This window comes from Plecotus auritus (assembly GCF_963455305.1).
Source record: "Plecotus auritus genome assembly, chromosome: 3".
Lineage (NCBI taxonomy): Eukaryota > Metazoa > Chordata > Mammalia > Chiroptera > Vespertilionidae > Plecotus > Plecotus auritus.
This window is the reverse complement of record NC_137772.1, coordinates 107,775,599-107,792,470: the sequence shown is the minus strand read 5'-3', so window position 1 is coordinate 107,792,470 and position 16,872 is coordinate 107,775,599. Positions and strand designations below refer to the sequence as shown.

General features: G+C 44.8%; 1 protein-coding gene across 5 annotated transcripts in view; it reads left to right on the top strand.

Annotated features, from left to right (window-relative positions):
• The window catches only part of SPART (spartin), a 71,090-nt gene that overhangs the window by 17,047 nt on the left and 37,171 nt on the right, over nt 1-16,872 (top strand). For 4 of the 5 annotated variants that reach the window (XM_080662347.1, XM_080662344.1, XM_080662343.1 and 1 more), the window contains exons 2-3: nt 7,613-8,424; nt 13,798-13,995. In XM_080662347.1, the coding sequence (XP_080518473.1) occupies nt 7,615-8,424; nt 13,798-13,995 (1,008 nt within the window). In that variant the 5' untranslated portion in view covers nt 7,613-7,614. Of the gene's footprint in view, nt 1-6,579; nt 6,646-7,612; nt 8,425-13,797; nt 13,996-16,872 lie in introns of all 5 variants that reach the window. The other variant, XM_080662345.1, reaches the window with a different exon arrangement.

Here is a 16,872-nt window from a genome sequence, read left to right as displayed (position 1 = left end):
CGGGGAAACATGGTATTAATGAGTGTAATAGCTTGGGTCGATTTCTGGGGTCTCTGTTCTATTGCATTGACCTATATACCTGTTCTTGTGGCAAGGCAAGGCTGTTTTGATTATGGTGGCTTTGTAGTATAACTTGAATCTGATATTGTGATTCCTCCAACTTTGTTCTTCTTTCTCAAGATTGCTGCAGCTATTCGGGGTCTTTTTTGGTTTTGAAGCATGGTGGTCCCTCCTTTGGAAAACTGCTGTTTAAAACTGCTGTTTGAACTACTCTGTTATTTTTAGATAGTCTCCTATTCTGTAAAATATAACTTTGTTTTTTAGCTTGAATAATAAAAAAGATTAACTGTCTGACCTTGCAAGCTAGATACTAATGCCAGGTGTCTGTATAGATATGTACTCAAGGTTACAGGTGTCTGTATAGATATGACAGGTGTTTGTTAGATATGATATATACTCAAGGTTACAAAATGTCTATAAAAATAACTTACACAAGGACCTGAAAAGATATAAAAAGAGAATGTTTCCTCCTTTGGCTGTTCAGAATTTGACAGAGGTAATCTGCTCTGAACCTGCACACAATAAAGATGACTCCTAACTAATTGGCTCATTAAGGTGTCTTGTCTAGCTCGCTGATTGACAATACAACAGTTCCATGTAAATTTATAGAGTATTTGTTCTAGATCTGTGGAATATGCTGTTGGTATTTTGGGTAGTATGGACATTTTAATGATGTTGATTCTACTAATCCATGAACACGGTGTATTCTTCCACTTGTTTATATCTTCTTCTATGTCTTTTTTCATCGTCCTGTAGTTTTCCGAGTACAGGTCTTTTGCCTTCTTGGTTAAGTTTATTCCTAAGTATCTTAATTTTTTTTTATTGCAGTGGTAAATGGGATTGTTTAGTTTCCCTTTCTGAAATTTATTATCCTATAAAAAGCCTAATATGCTAAGTGTCCAGTCGTCCATTCAACCAATCAAAGTGTAATATGCTAATGATATGCTAAGGCCGCTCAACTGCTTGCTATAATGTGCACTGACCACCAGGGGGCAGATGCTCTGACTGGTAGGTTAGCTTGCTGCTGGGGTCTGGCTGATCGGGACTGAGTGAGATGGGCTGGACATGCCCTGGATCCCTCCTGTGGTCCCTCCCTGGCCCCAGTCATGCACCGGTGGGGTCCCTCGGCCTGGCCTGTGCCCTCTTACAATCCGGGACCTGTCGGGGATATTGGAGATCCGGTTTCAGCCCGATCCCACAGGCCAGGCCGAGGGACCCCACTGGTGCACGAATTTGTACACTGGGCCTCTGGTGTATATAAAAGCCATTGATTTTTGGGTATTGATTTTGTATCCTGCTACATTACCGAATTCATTCATTAAAAGCAGTAGTTTATTGGTGGAGTCTTTAGGGTTTTCTATGTACAATATCATGTCATCTGCAAATAATGAGAGTTTCACTTCCTTGTTTCTAATATGGATGCCTTTTATTCTTATCTGATTGCTGTGGCTAGGACTTTTGCAGTACTATGTTGAATAAGAGTGGTGAAAGCGGACATCCCTATCTTCCTGTTCTTAGGGGAAATGATTTTAGTTTTTGCCCATTGAGTATGATGTTCACTGTAAATTTGTCGTATATGGCCTTTATCATGTTGAGATATGCCCCTTCTATTCCCACTTTGCTGAGAGTTTTTATCAAAAAAGGGTGTTGGATTTTGTTGAATGCTTTTTCTGTATCTATTGAAATGATCATGCGATTTTTGTCTTTCAATTTGTTTATGTGATGTTATCACATTTATAGATTTGTGAATATTTACCAGCCTTTCATCCCTGGAATAAATCCCACTTGGTCATGGTGTAAGATCTTTTTAATATATTGCTGAGTCTGATTTACTAATATTTTTTTGAGGGTTGTATCTAAGTTCATCAGAGATAGTGGCCTGTAACTCTCTTTCTTTGTAGTGTCTTTATCTGGTTTTGGAATTAGGATAATGCTGTTCTCATAAAAAGAGTTTGGAAGTGTGCCTTCCTCTTGGAATTTTTGGAAGAGTTTGAGGAGGATAGGTAGTAGTAGTTCTTTGAATGCTTGGTAAAACTCCCCTGTGTAGTAGTCTAGATCTAGGCCTTTGTTTGCTGGGAGTTTTTTGAATACTGTTTCTATTTCATCCTTTGTTATAGACCTAATCAGGTTTTCTTATACTTCTAGAGTTAGTCTTTGGAGATTATATTTTTCTAGGAATATTTCTATTTTATACACTTTGTCCTGCTTGTTGGCATATAGTTGTTCATAGTATTTTCTTAAAATTGTTTGTATTTCTGTAGTGTCAGTGGTTACTTCTCTGCTTTCGTTTTCGATGTGGGTCCTCTCTCTTTCTTGATGAGTCCAGTTATTAGTCATAAATCTTGTTTATCCTTTCAAAGAACCAGCTCTTGGTTTCATTTATTTTTTTGTATTGCTTTTTATTCTCTATGTCATTTATTTCTGCGATAATCTTTATTTTTTCCTTCCTTCTACTTACTCTGGGCTTTTAATGTTCCTTTTGTAGTTTTTTAAGTTGTAGAGTTAAATAGTTTATTACTAATTTTTCTTGTGTTTTTTTTGAGGTAGGCCTGTGTTATGAAGTTCCTCTCAGGACTGCTTTCACTGTGCCCCAGAGATTTGGGGTGGTTGTGTTTTAATTTTCACTTATTTCCAGAAAGTTTTTAATTTTTTGATCTCATTGGTAACCCATTCATTGTTTAATAACATGATATTTAGCCTCCATGTGTTTGAATATTTTGGGGTGTTTTTACTGTAGTTGATTTCTAATTTCATTCCACTGTGATCTGAGAAGGTGCTTTATATGATTTCAATCTTCTTGAACATGTAGAGACTTGTTTTGGGTCCTAACATGTGATCTATCTTTGTGAATGATCATGTGTACTTCAGAAGAATGTGTATTCTGCAGCTTTGGGGTGAATTGTTCTATAAATGTTAGTTAAATCTATCTGATCCAATGTGTCCTTTAGAGTCACTATTTCCTTGTTAATTTTTTGTCTGGAAGATCTATCCAGTGAAGTCATCTACTTCACTGGAAGTTAAAATCCCCTACTATGACTGTATTGTCATTCTCTTCCTTAAATTCCTCTACAAGTTTTAAAAAATATTTAGGTGCTCCTATATTGGGTGCATATATGTTTACCAGGGTTATATTCTCTTGTTGGATCCCTTTAGTATTATGTAAGTGACCCGATATGGGTGTTGCTACCCAGCTTTTTTCTGTTTTTCATTTTCATGGAAAAAAATTTTTCCATCCCTTCACTCTCATCCTGTGTGAGTCTTTTGTCCTGAGGTAGGTCTCTTGTAGATAGTATATAGTTGGGTTATGTTTTTGTATCCATTTAGCTACCCTATGCCTTTTGATTGGAGCATTTAACCCATTTACATTTATGGTTATTATCGATAGGTACTTATTTATTGCCATTTTAATTCTATATGCCTAGGTTTCTCACTCTATTTTTTCTTCTCATTACAGCAGTCCCTTTAGCATTTCTTGTTATGCTGCTTTAGTAGTGATGAACTCCTTTAGACTTTTCTTGTCTGGAAAGCTCTTTATCTCACTATCTATTTTGAATTGTAGTTTTGCTGGATATAGTAATCTTGGTTTTAGATCCTTGCTTTCTATTACCTTGAATACTTCATGCCATTCCTTTCTGGCCTGTACAGTTTCTGATGACAAATCAGATGGCAGCCTTATGGGAACTCCTTTGTAGGTAACAGTTTCCTTTTCTCTTGGTGCATTTAAGATTCTCTCTTTGTCTTGAATTTTTGACATTTTAATTATGATGTGTGTGAAATTTATGGCTTTATTTCCTTTTTTTTTAATTTTGGTACTTCTTGCTTGGAATTCTGTGTGTCTCCTGAACTTGTGTAACCTTTCTTTCACCAGGTTAGTGAAGTTTTCTGCCATTATTTCTTCAAACAGGTTTTCTATCCCTTTCTGCCTTTTCTGGCACACCTGCTATGCAAATATTGCTACATTTCATGTTGTTCTTTAGCTCCCTTAAGCTGTCCTCCTATTTTTGTTCTTGTTTTGTTTGTTTGGTTGGTTTATGATTGATTTTTTCTACTCTGTCTTCTAATCACTGATCCTATCCTCAGCTTTCCCTAATCTGCTGTGTATTCCTTCCAATGTGTTCTTTATTTGTGCTATGTCATCTTTCATTTCTGTTTTCATGGTTACCATATCTTTTCTCATACTGTTGAGCATCTTGGCCATCATTATTCTAATTGCCCCTAACTGCTTCTGCCTACCAGCCTGATCACCCCTTAACCATGCCCCTGACAGCCTGATCAATGCCTAACTGCTCCCTTGCCAGCCTGGTCACCCCTAACTGCCCTCCCCTGTTGGCCCGATTGCCCCTAACTGCCCTCGCCTGCTGGCCTGGTCACTCCTAACTGCCCTCCCCTGCCGGCCTGGTTGCCCCCAACTGACCTCCCCTGCCGGCCTGGTTGCCCCTAACTGCCCTCCCCTGCCTGCCCGGTCACCCCTAACTTCCCTCCTCTGCCACCTTGGTCACCCCTAACTGCCCTCACCTGTTGGCCCGGTCACCTCTAACTGCCCTCCCCTGCAGGTCTGGTCCCCCACAACTGCTCTTCCCTGCAGGCCGGGTCACCCCTAACTGCCCTCCCCTGCAGGCCTGGTCCCCCAACTGCCCTCCACTGCAGGCCTGGACCCCCCTAACTGCCCTTCCCTGCAGGCCTGGTCACCCCTAACTGCCCTCCCCTGCTGTCCTGGTGGCCCCTAACTGCTCTCCCCTTGTGGCCTAGTTGCTCCCAATTACCCTCTCCTGAAGGCCTTGTTCCCCCCAACTGCCCTCCCTTGCAGGCCTTGTTGCCTCAACTGCCCTCCCCTGCAGGCCTGGGACTCCTCCAACTGTCCTCCCCTGTAGGCCTGATCACCCCCAACTGCCCTCCTCTGCTGGCCCGGTCATCCCTAACTGCCCTCCCCTGCAAGACTGATCGCCCCCAACTGCCCTCCCTTTCAGGCCTGGTCCCTCCCAACTGCCCTCCACTCCAGGCCTGATTGCCCCCAACTGCCCTCCCTTTCAGGCCTGGTCCCTCCCAACTGTCCTCCCCTGCTGGCCTGATCGCCCACAATTGCCCTCCCCTGCCAGCCATCTTGTGGTGGCCATCTTGTGTCCATATGGGGGCGACCATCTTTGACCACTTAGTGGCAGCCATCTTGTGTGTTGGAGTGAAGGTCAATCTGCATATTACCTCTTTATTATATAGGATTCTTGAGTTAAAGTTTAGTCTTCTTTCAGGGATGGAGGGAAATAGTGTCTTGGATACTTGGTGTAGCAGAGATCCAAGGGTCTTAATGTGTAAATTAGCTTTTAGTCCTTTTTCCTCAGCTCTACCTCTGCTCCCTCTTTCAGAGGAAGATTAAGTATCATTACTTTCTATGCCTTTGAGGGGTTCTATCATGTGCTGTAAAAGGGGCTACTTCTCTGATTTCCTCACTGACAGCTGAGACTTTAGCTTTCTTTGGTCTGTTTTGTGAATTACCACTTGTGTGTGTGTTTTTTTTCTAGTTTATCCTTCTTTGTCTTTGTGATTTATGGCTTTATTTACCCACTAGAGGCCCAGTGCACAAAATCGTGCGCAGGTAGGGTTCCCAGGCCTAGCCTGCGATCAGGGCCATCTTCCACCCCCTTGCCAGTCCCCAGTCCTGCCCCACCACCTCCACCCACCCCAGTTCCCCATTGGCCGGGCAATCGATCTGAGCCTGTAGGTTGGGGGAGGACCAAGAGGTTGGCGTTCCACCCACTTGCCAGTCCCCAGTCCCGCCCCACTGCCACCCACTCCGGTTCCCTGTGGTTCCCCATTGGCCATCCAGCGATCAGAGCCTGTGGGCTGGGGGAGGCGGGTGGACCAAGAGGTGGTCAATGTACCTCATAGTGACTGGTCGATCAGTTGTTCCAGTTGTTAAGATGTTATGGTCGCTGGCCTTTTATTATATAGGACTTTTTAAAATTATGGAATAATATGAACACATGTAGTACACTGATCCTAAATTTATAGCCTAATGATTTTTTTATATATGCAATCATCTCTCAGATCAAGATAAAGAACATTTCCATATATAAAAAGTCCTCTATGTTCTTTCCAAATCTGTATCTACCACCTGTAAGCACTATTTTTATTTCTATCACCATATACTAGTTTTGCCTACTTTTCAACTTTACAGAATCATTCATGTATTATGTCATCTCCATATGAAATCTTTTCATCTGGCTTCTTTTGCTCCAAGAATTGGTGAGATTCGTTGGTTTATTTTTTAGTTCCTGCGTTATATAAATATACCACTATTTTTCCCTTCTCCTGTGAGTGGACATTTGAGTTGTTTCAAATTTTTGGCTTTTGTGAATAAAGCCGCTATGAATATTATTGTACATGTTTTGGGTGTGTGTATTTATTCATTTATTTTGGTTATATACTGATGAGGGGGAATTGCTGGATTGTAGAGTAAATATTTAGTTTTAATAGAAATTGCCAGTTTTCCAAAGTGTCTGCACCATTTTTTACTTACATCAGCAAAGTATGAGAGTTCCAGCTGCTGTCTTCTCTAACACTAGTCAGTCTTTTCAACTTAGCCATCTGGTAAGTGTGTAGTCATACTGCTATGGATTTTAGTTTAATTTCCCTGAAGGAATAATACGTTGAATTACCTTTTCACATGCCATTTAAATATGTTCTTTTATGAAGCACCTATTCATTCCTTTTTCTCATTAAAAAGAATGGTTATGCCTTTTTAATAATCTTGTTAGAGTGATTTTAATGGACTTTTGGGAGATAGCAGGGTTTAACTGCATGTAAGTAACCTGCCACCTTAAAACGGAAGTGAGGTAACTTTCAAGCTTCATCCAGATATTTTTTTCTCATTTTTGTAATCTCCAATGTATGATTCAACCTCATTTTTAATTAGCTGGACATAGTCTGTATTTATATTATAATGAATTTTAGAATGATGCTCTTTGGTTCCAATATTAAAGATATGAGATAGGAAATTTTTATGTCTTTTAAGAAACTAGAACAAGAAAATTATTCAGTAATTTTAGTCTGCCTAATTCTTTTCTGTTTTTAATTAAAATGATATTTAGGACCAAGAGCATTCTTTATTTATCCATTAAACACATATTGAGTGTTTTCTCTATGTCAGATCTACTAGTAGGCTTAGGGAATGCAATAGTGAACAAGACAGCAAAGCTCCTGTCCTCTTGAAATACACTGAGTGACCAGATTATTATGATCTCTGAACGCATAATAATGTGGCCACTCAGTGTATTTACACTAGAGGCCTGTTGCATGAATTCGTGCATGGGTGGGGTCCGGCCAGTCTGGCCAGTGGGAGGGGACATGGGCAGTTGGCCGGCCTGCCTGCTGGTCGAACTCCTGGTCGAGGGGACAATTTGCATATTGGCCCTTTATTATATAGGATATACACTGAGTGGCCAGGTTATTATGCATTCAGAGATCATAATAATCTGGCCACTCAGTGTATATTCAGGTAGGAAAAATTCAGTATAAGTAAGTAAACAAGTACCAAAGATAATTTCCTGTTTTGCAGAAATGGAGCAAGAGGCACAAAACGGAGAACCTGCTGAAATTAAGATCATCAAGGAAGCATACAAAAAAGCCTTTTTATTTGTTAATAAAGGACTGAATACAGATGAATTAGATCAGAAGGAAGAAGCAAAGAACTACTATAAGCAAGGAATAGGACACCTGCTCAGAGGAATCAGCATTTCATCAACAGACCCTGAGCACACAGGTCCTGGGTGGGAATCTGCTAGGCAGATGCAACAGAAAATGAAAGAAACACTACAGAATGTACGTACCAGGTTGGAAATTCTAGAGAAGGGTCTTGCCACTTCTCTACGGAATGATCTTCCAGAGGTGCCCAAGTTATATCCAGAATTTCCACCTAAAGACATATCTAAAGAGTCACTGGCGCCTCAGTCCTTTAGTTCACCTCCTCAGCCCACTGAGGTAAATGGAAACACTTCAGCTACCAGTACAGGGTCAGTTCCTGCACCTAGTTCTCTATCCTTACCATCTCAAAGTCCTCCAGCAGAAGCACCTCCTGCTTATACTCCTCAAGCTGCTGAGGGTCACTATACTGTATCATATGGGACAGAATCTGGGGAATTTTCATCAGTTGGAGAAGACTTCTACAGAAATCATTCTCAGCCACCTCCTCTTGAGACTTTAGGGCTAGATGCAGATGAGTTGATTTTGATACCAAATGGAGTACAGATTTTTTTTGTAAATCCTGCAGGGGAGGTTAGTGCACCTTCATATCCTGGATATCTTCGAATTGTGAGATTCTTGGATAATTCTCTTGATACAGTTCTAAACCGTCCTCCTGGGTTTCTTCAGGTAAGCCAAAGAAAAATGTAAACATAATTTGAAATATGTGTAAAGTACATCATTTTTGTTAATATTTATAATGTGTCTAAGACAATAAATGCAAAAAGATGATTATAAGTTCTAGTTCCTTTTAAATATATTTATGAAAATTTTGAGCTTTGAATGATAGCCTTTCTTTTTCTTTTTTTATTTTAACAGTTTTATTTTAGTATTGAATTTGTAATGACAGGTATTAAATTTTTAATTCTTTATCTGAAGAAGAAACCTAATAACTTTAATTTCAAAAGGAATTTATGTAACATGTGGATGTATAATAGTAAATTTTCACTAATGAGACCAAGCTCCAGCTGAGGGGCTGAGCTGGACTGAACCCCTGCCCATTGATCTCCCCTCCCCCTTCCCTGGGATATTTTGACAATGTCTATAAATAATTTTCATTGTCACAACTGAAAAGGGGGAGTATGTTACTGCTACTGACATATAATGGGTAGAGGCTAGGGGTACTACTATACATTTAAACAGAGCATCTCCCATTAATAAAAAAATTATCCAACCCAAAACATCAGTCAGGCCAAGGTTGAAAAACCTGATCTAGAAGAAGAGACTGATGATAATTTAGGATATAATTCTAACATTCCAAGCAGATAAATTTACCAGGGTACTCTTGGTCCAAGAGCAAAGACTGGTGCTATTGTTGTTAGGGCTCATCAATCCATAATAATTTACCCTGAGAAAGGTCTGTAACGTTTTATTTGAGAAGATTTGGGAATGCTCAAGTTTAATCAAGGTGATGAGAATGTAGTTAATATTAGAGGACACATGGCATAGTAAGAAACTGTTCCCAAACTTTCAAACTTTAGTCATTTAAGTATAATCTTTACTGTTTTATTGGTCAAATCCACATCTCTGCTATTATTTTAATATTTTATTTGGATGTCTTATTTGTTAATTTTGTCCTAAACAATAAGAACTATGAAATTGGGGGAAAGATATTGTATTTTTTTCTAATACATATTAAGATGCATAATAACTCAAATTTAAATAACTTGTGTATTACTTGAAGTCGTTTCATATACCACAGATGGTTATATATCACTAGTGGCCCAGTGCACGAAATTCGTGTACGGGGGCTGTGTCCCTCAGCCTGGCCTGCACCCTCTCCAATCTGGGACCCCTTGAGGGACATCCCTCTCGCAATCTGGGACTGCTGGCTCCTAACGGCTCACCTGCCTGCCTGATTGCCCCTAACCACTCTGCCTGCCGGTCTGCTTGCCTCCAACTGACCCCCCCCCCCCCCCGCCGGCCTGCTTGCCCCCAACTGCCCCCTCCGCCAGCCTGATCACCCCCAACTGCCCCCCTGCCAGCCTGCTCTCCCCCAATGGCCCCCCCACCAGCCTTATCACCCACAGCTGCCCTCCCCTCTTGGTCCCTAACCGCCTCTACCTTGGCCCCACCACCATGGCTTTGTCCAAAAGACAGTCTGGAAGGTTTCCTGGAAGGTCTCCCAGTCTAATTAGCATGTTACCCTTTTATTAGTATAGGTGCATGGGTGGGGGCTGGCTGGTTTGCCCTGAAGGGTGTTCCGATCAGGGTGGGGGTTCCCTTGGGGGGCAGGGCGGCCTGGGCAAGGGGCCTGTGGTGGTTTGTAAGCTGGCCATGCCCCCATTGGGGTGGGGGTCCCCACTGGGGATGGTGCTGGTCTGGGCGAGGGGCTGGGGCAGTTTGCAGGCTAGCCAAACCCCCATGGGTGGTTGTGGCCAGCTTAGGTGAGAGGCTGAGGGCTGTTTTCAGGCTGGCCACACCCCCTTCAGGGTGGGGGTCCCTGCTGGGGTGCCTGGCCAGCCTGGATGAGGGGCTGATGGCTGTTTGCAGGCTGGCCATGCCCCCCAGTGGGGACCCTCACCCCATGGGGGCGTGGCCAGCCTGGGTAAGGGGCTGAGGGCCATTTGCAGGCCCCTTCCTCGGTGGCCAGACCAGGTGATGGCGACCCAACCCCCCCCCCCCTCCACCCCGCACCAAGCGGCGGTTCGGGTCCATGCCCCCAGCCCAGTGCCCACAACTGGGTGCTAGCTGCCTGCCTCTGGGGCGTGCGGAGACCCTGGAGGCCGCCGCCGCATGCAGCCCAGGGGTCCCCTCATGCCCTCCAGCCTGGCATCCATGACGCGGGGCTGGCTGCTGGCCTGGGGGGCATTCAGAGACGGGGAGATGGGGATGGTTCCCCCCCCCCCCCCCAGCCGCTTGTGTGTGCGCAGGCACCAAGTGGCATTTCGGGTCCACGCCCCCAGCCCAGCACCCACGACGACCAGGGGGAGCTGGCTGCCAGCCGCTGAGGCGTGCGTGCGGAGACCCTGGCAGCCGCAGCAGCGCGCCCCAGCCCTGCGCCCACCAAGCGGGACTGGCTACTGGCCTCGGGGGCGTGCCCCTCCCCCCTCCCCCCCCGTGGTGGGGAAATGCCCCTAGCCCAGTGGACACAACGCAGGGGATCCTCTGCTGCATGAGCTGCAGAGGAAACACCTTTTTTAAAAAAAAAATTGCATTTTATTGATTTTTTTACAGAGAAGAGGGGAGAGGGATAGACAGTCGGAAACATCGATGAGAGATAAACATCGATTAGCTGCCTCCTGCACACTCCCCACTGGGGATATGCCTCCAACCAAGGTACATGCCCTTAACAGGAATCAAACCTGGGACCCTTCAGACTGCAGGCCCATGGTCTATCCACTGAGCCAAACCAGTTCGAGAGTAAATATCTTTTCTGACCGCTCATTGGCTAAGCTCCCTGTACGCTGCCACTTGCAGTGTCCTTGGTAACTTGGGTTATAAGAATCCAAGAAGGTCATCAAGGGTTTTTCCACCACACTCCAGGAGGAAAAAACGAAGGTCCGCTGCTGGAGGGGCTAAAAAATGTCATATCCTGCCCTAGCCCGTTTGGCTCAGTGGATAGAGCCTCGGCCTGCCGACCGCAGGGTCCAGGTTCGATTCTGATCAAGGGCATGTACCTAGGTCACAGGCTCCTCCCTGGCTGGGGCCCAGGTCAGGGCTCATGCAGGAGGCAACCAATCAAAGTGTCCCTCCCACATTGATGTTTCTCTCTGTCTCTCCCTCTCTCTTCCATGCTCTCTAAAAATCAATGGAAACATATCCTCAGGTGAGGATAAAAAAAAAAAAAAGAAATGTCATATCCTATGAAAGACACGTCTTGAAAATGCCTAAAGAAAATTGTCATTTTTTCACATTGAAGGGACTAGAGTCCGTGTTGATGAAAACACCTTGGCGGCTGTGGTGACTGGCAGTGGCTGCAGCAGCGGGGTAATGGGGCTGGCGCCTTCCCTTGATCAGCCCAGTCACCTCCCGCAGAGGATGGCCAGACTGCAGCTTAGGCCCGCTCCCCATGAGGGCTCCCAGTCTTGTGAGAGGGGATATATATATATATATATATATATATATATATATATATATATATTAGAGGCCCGGTGCATGAATTTGTGCATGGGTGGGGTCCGGCCAACCTGGCCAGGAAGAGGGGACGCATGGGCGGTGGGCTGGCCTGCCTGCTGGCGAACTCCTGGTCGAGGGGACAATTTGCATATTAGCCTTTTATTATATAGAACATACACTGAGTGGCCAGATTATTATGCATTCAGAGATCATAATAATCTGGCCACTCAGTGTATTTAAAAAAAAATAAAGAAAAAGATTTTGAAAATGTTTATTAAGCACTTTCCAGGAAAGTGTCAGATCTGAGTACTCTGATCCCTGTTTGTTTATATTCTGTTGGTCAGAAATGGTGGTAGTGTGCTAGAATCTTCTATACGTTTATATGAAATCTTTTGTGCTCTTTGACTTATGTTCATCACACATAATAGATTGTTTTAGCAAGTTTTTGAAAATTAGAGCCATGTCCTGGGTGGGGGACACAGTTATATTCTGGTCACTCAAATAATGTATCTCAGTGGAAATGAATAAATTTGGTTATTCCAAATTAAACTAGTCTCTTCTGAATTTAGATCTCTTGAGCTTAAGTCTCAAATATCAGTGTACTGACAATCTGACCTCCCATATGACTTTGCAGGGCAGCTTTGTGTCATTTTAATTTTACTTCACAATAGATAGTGTCAAATGAACATTGTTGGCCAACAGGAATCCCCAGTTTGGGGTGCAGTAAAAAAGGAAATTTTATTCAGTTCAAGTAGCTCAGTTTTGACACAGCAAGGTCTGTGAAAACAGCAATGCTATTAGGTGGCCTGGAGCCAGGCCCCTCTCAAGCTAGACAGCTCTGTTCTGCCCTCTGCTGGTCTGGTCGGCTCCACCTTTTAGTCTTTGGTGGAAAACTAAGCATTCCTAGAGCCAGAGGGTAGCTGCCTTATATAGATCAAAGTTCCTGTCTCCGGTCGGGGATTGGTTTGTACTCAAGCAAATGATGACTCCAAATCCTTTAAGTTTGGTTGGACCAGATAACACTGTCCTGCTTGGTCAGAATGGAGCCACTCTGATTGGTTGGTAAGGAAATTGAAGGGCGGTAGCTGCTCAGCTCCTGTTGGATGGGGAAAGCCTCAGTCCTACTGGTTGAAATAGGATTCCAGGAACTCCTTTATAAGACCTGTCAGACTATGCCAGGAACACAGTGCAGGCAGGCAATTTAGTGCAAGAGGCAGGCTGCTTGGTGCAGGCTTCTCCCTGAATTGCAGTTTGCATGAGAGGCCTGTACAGAAATGGCTGGTTGGCTCTGTTTTTTTGTTTTTGTTTGTTGTTGGTTTTTTTTTTTTTTTTTTAATTTGAGCTTAGTTAGCCACCAGGAGCCCTCTTTAGTAGGCATCTTCTTTCTCATGGTTCCCTGTAGTAAATCCAGTAAACATAACTCAAGTGTTTTATTTAGTCTCTGTCATGTTAGGTTCTCTTAGAATGCTGAGTTTCTAATTAAAATAATTATTTCTAATTAACCAATACTAACCAACTTAATGGAATTGGTGTGAGGAGTAAATCAGTAAGTACATGTAGAGTACTTGAAAACAGTTTGATTTTATTTATTTCTACAAAGGAATGTCTAATTTATATGATAAAGAAAACATTAATTTACTTTGACCATTATTTATTTAAAGTTAGACTCATGATTGGTTAACAATGGGCTATTTAAAGCCACCAGTTTTAAGATTGTATAAAGAGTGGAGCAGTAACATTTTTAATATAGTTCTTGTGAATAGTTTGCCAGAAGATCAGACTAATAAATGGCTAATTTTTATTGGGGACTTGTTGATGCTGATGGTTCTATAAAGATGCATTTCAAACTTTGAAATGTTTGTTTTCTGGTAAAACAATTTTAAAACCTTGGTGAAACCCTAGTTCTGTTCATTGATTTTTTTTCTTTTTAACTTATCCTTTCAGGTTTGTGACTGGTTGTACCCTCTAGTTCCGGATAGATCTCCAGTTCTTAAGTGTACTGTAGGAGCCTACATGTTTCCTGATACAATGTTACAAGCGTCAGGATGCTTTGTGGGGGTCGTCTTGTCTTCTGAATTACCAGAAGATGATAGAGAACTCTTTGAAGATCTGTTAAGACAAATGTCTGACCTTCGGCTCCAGGTAACTTGTATGGTTGTCTTCAGGATAAAAATCTACTTTAACATAGCGTAGGCAATTTTACTCTAGAGTTCACAATCTTAGTCACTATTTACAGTAAATTCCAAACTTGTATTTGTGAACACACAAGCAAATCTATACTAATAATAGCCTAGGTGGCGTCACGCCCTCATGCCATCACAAGATGGCCGTCACAAGATGGCCATGCGCATAGCGGAGGTGGGGCTCAGCGGCCGCTCCGCGCAGTGAGGCCTGGGGATCCCGCAGCTCTGCGTGGCGCAGAGGAGGCGGGTCACAGCAGGGGAGGGGAGTTGTGGGAGATCAGGCCGGCAGGGGAGGGCAGTTGGGGGCAATCAGGCTGGCAGGGGATGGCAGTTGTGGGTGATCAGGCCAGAAGGGGAGGACAGTTTTGGGCAATCAGGCCAGCAGGGGAGGGCAGTTGGGGGCAATCAGGCTGGCAGGGAGGGCAGTTGTGGGCAATCAGGCTGGCAGGGGAGGGCAGTTGTGGGTGATCAGGTTGTCAGGGGAGCAGTTAGGCATCAATCAGGCCAGCAGGGGACCGGTTAGGGGGCAATCAGGCTGGCAGACAGAAGCGGTTAGGGGCAATCAGGCAGGCAGGCAGGCGAGTGGTTAGGAGCCAGCGGTCCCGGATTGTGAGAGAGATGTCTGACTGCCGGTTTAGGCCCGGTCCCCTAAACTGGCAGTTGGACATCCTCTGAGGGGTCCCAGATTGGAGAGGGACACCCTACCCCCCCCCCATGCATGAATTTCGTGCACCAGGCCTCTAGTTAGTTATAATACATTAGAATGAGTTAAAGAGCTATGGAAAAAAATGGAGAGTAGGGTAACAGGAACAGAGGAGTTCTGGTGTAGGTGGGGCAGGTGCAACTGTAAATAGGGTGATCAGAGGGGGCCTCATGGAGAAGGTAATGTTCAAACAAAGACTTGAAGGTGACCCATTGGTTCATTGATGGTGTATGAACTCATGCTAAAAGATTGCTGTGAGACCTACTCTATGTGAGGTTGGCTGAGAGGCTATTTATAAAGGCAAACCATGATCTTACAATTCACTTGGCTTGGCTTGCATCTCAGATCACAAGGTGACATGAAGCCACACACTGAATTTTACATCCTGCTGTGTTGCAGCGATTAATCAAGATTTTAGAGTCTATATCTATTATCCATTCATTCATTTATCAAACATGTATTAATTGTCCACTATGTTGTGGGCCCTGTGCTGGGTACCTAGGATGTAGAACTCAATCAGCTTGGGGTCATACCTATTGCTTAAGATGCTTGCAATTCAGCCAAAGGTGCATGTGTGTGAAATGACAATCCCAAAACAATCTACTAAGTGCAAGATAAAGTTATGCATCTGGGTAATGAGAATTCAGAGGGCATCAACCCAGGTGTGGGGTCACAGAAGGTTGCCTGACAAAGAATGAGCAGACCTTCAGTGATGACAGCCTACCTCCCTCCTATCAAAATCATTGGCTGGCCCTACCTGGTTAGGCTCATTGGTTAGAGTGTTGGCCTGCAGACTGAAGGGTTGTGGATTTGATTCTGGTCAAGGGCATTTACCTCGGTTGCAGGCTCAATCCCCAGCCCCAGTTGGGGCACGTGCAGGAGGCAACCAATATATGTCTCTCTCACATCAATGTTTCTCTTTCTGTCTCTCTCCCTCCTTCCCACTCTCTCTAAAAATCAATGGAAAAATAACCTTGGGTGAGGATTAACAAAGAAAAAAAAGACACCAAAAAATACAACCTTAAGTGAGGTTTGACCAAAAAATACAAACCACTGGCTGAGTGGTTGCCCTCTGTAATTCTGAAATCCTTTATAAATATCAGGGAAAAAATGATTGTTTTCCAAATTGTTTCTGTTTTTGTTTGTTCGATTATTTTGTTTTTTTAGATTCCCCCATGTAAGTGAAATGATATGGTATTTGTCTTTATCAGTTTGTCTTACTTCACTTAGCATAATAACCTCTACATGCATGTTGTCACAAATGGTAAGATTTCATTTTTATGTTACAACTAGTGGCCCGGTGCACGAAATTCGTGCACATTAAAAGAGGGACCCAGAGTCAAGTCCCCACCCACCCACATGCGCCTCAAAATTGTGTGAGACCCAGACCCGGCCACCCCCCCATTGGGCTAGAATCCAGACCCAGCCAGTCCCACCCTTGTCAAGCCCCACTGGGCAGGGGGCATAGCCTCAGGTCCCTTGGCCCTGCGCCAGGACAGGGCAGGGGGCATGCCTTGAGGTCCCCCATCAAGCCCCGCTAGGTGGAGGACATGGTCTGAGATGCCCTGTCAAGCCCCGTTGGGTGGGGAGCATGGCCTGAGGTCCCCCCATCAAGCCCTGCCAGGTGTGGGGGCGCAGCCTCAGGTCCCCCGTCAAGCCCCACTGGCAGGGGGGTGCAGGTTCAGGTCCCTGGTCAAGCCCCGCTGGGTGGGGGGCGTGGCCTGAGGTCCCTTGTCAAGCCCCGCCAGGCAGGGGGGAGCAGCCTCAGGTCCCCTGGCCCGGTGCTGGGGCGGGGGGTGCGGCCTGAGGTCCCCCGGCCTGGTGCTGGGGTGGGGGGTGCGGCCTGAGGTCCCCTGTCAAGCCCCACCTGGTGGGAAGCACGACCTGAGGTCCCCTGGCCTGGTGCTGGGGCAGGGGAGCAGCCTGAGGTCCCTTAGCCCAGCACCAGGATGGGAAGTGCACCTTGAGGTCCCCTGTCAAGCCCTGCTGGGCAGCGGTGGGGCCTCAGGTCCCCTGGCCTGGCGCTGGGGCGGGGGTTGCAGCCTGAGTTCCCCCAGCCTGATGCCAGGGCAGGGGGCACAGCCTGAGGTACCCTGTGAAACCCTGCTGGGTGGGGGGCGTGGCCTGAGGTCC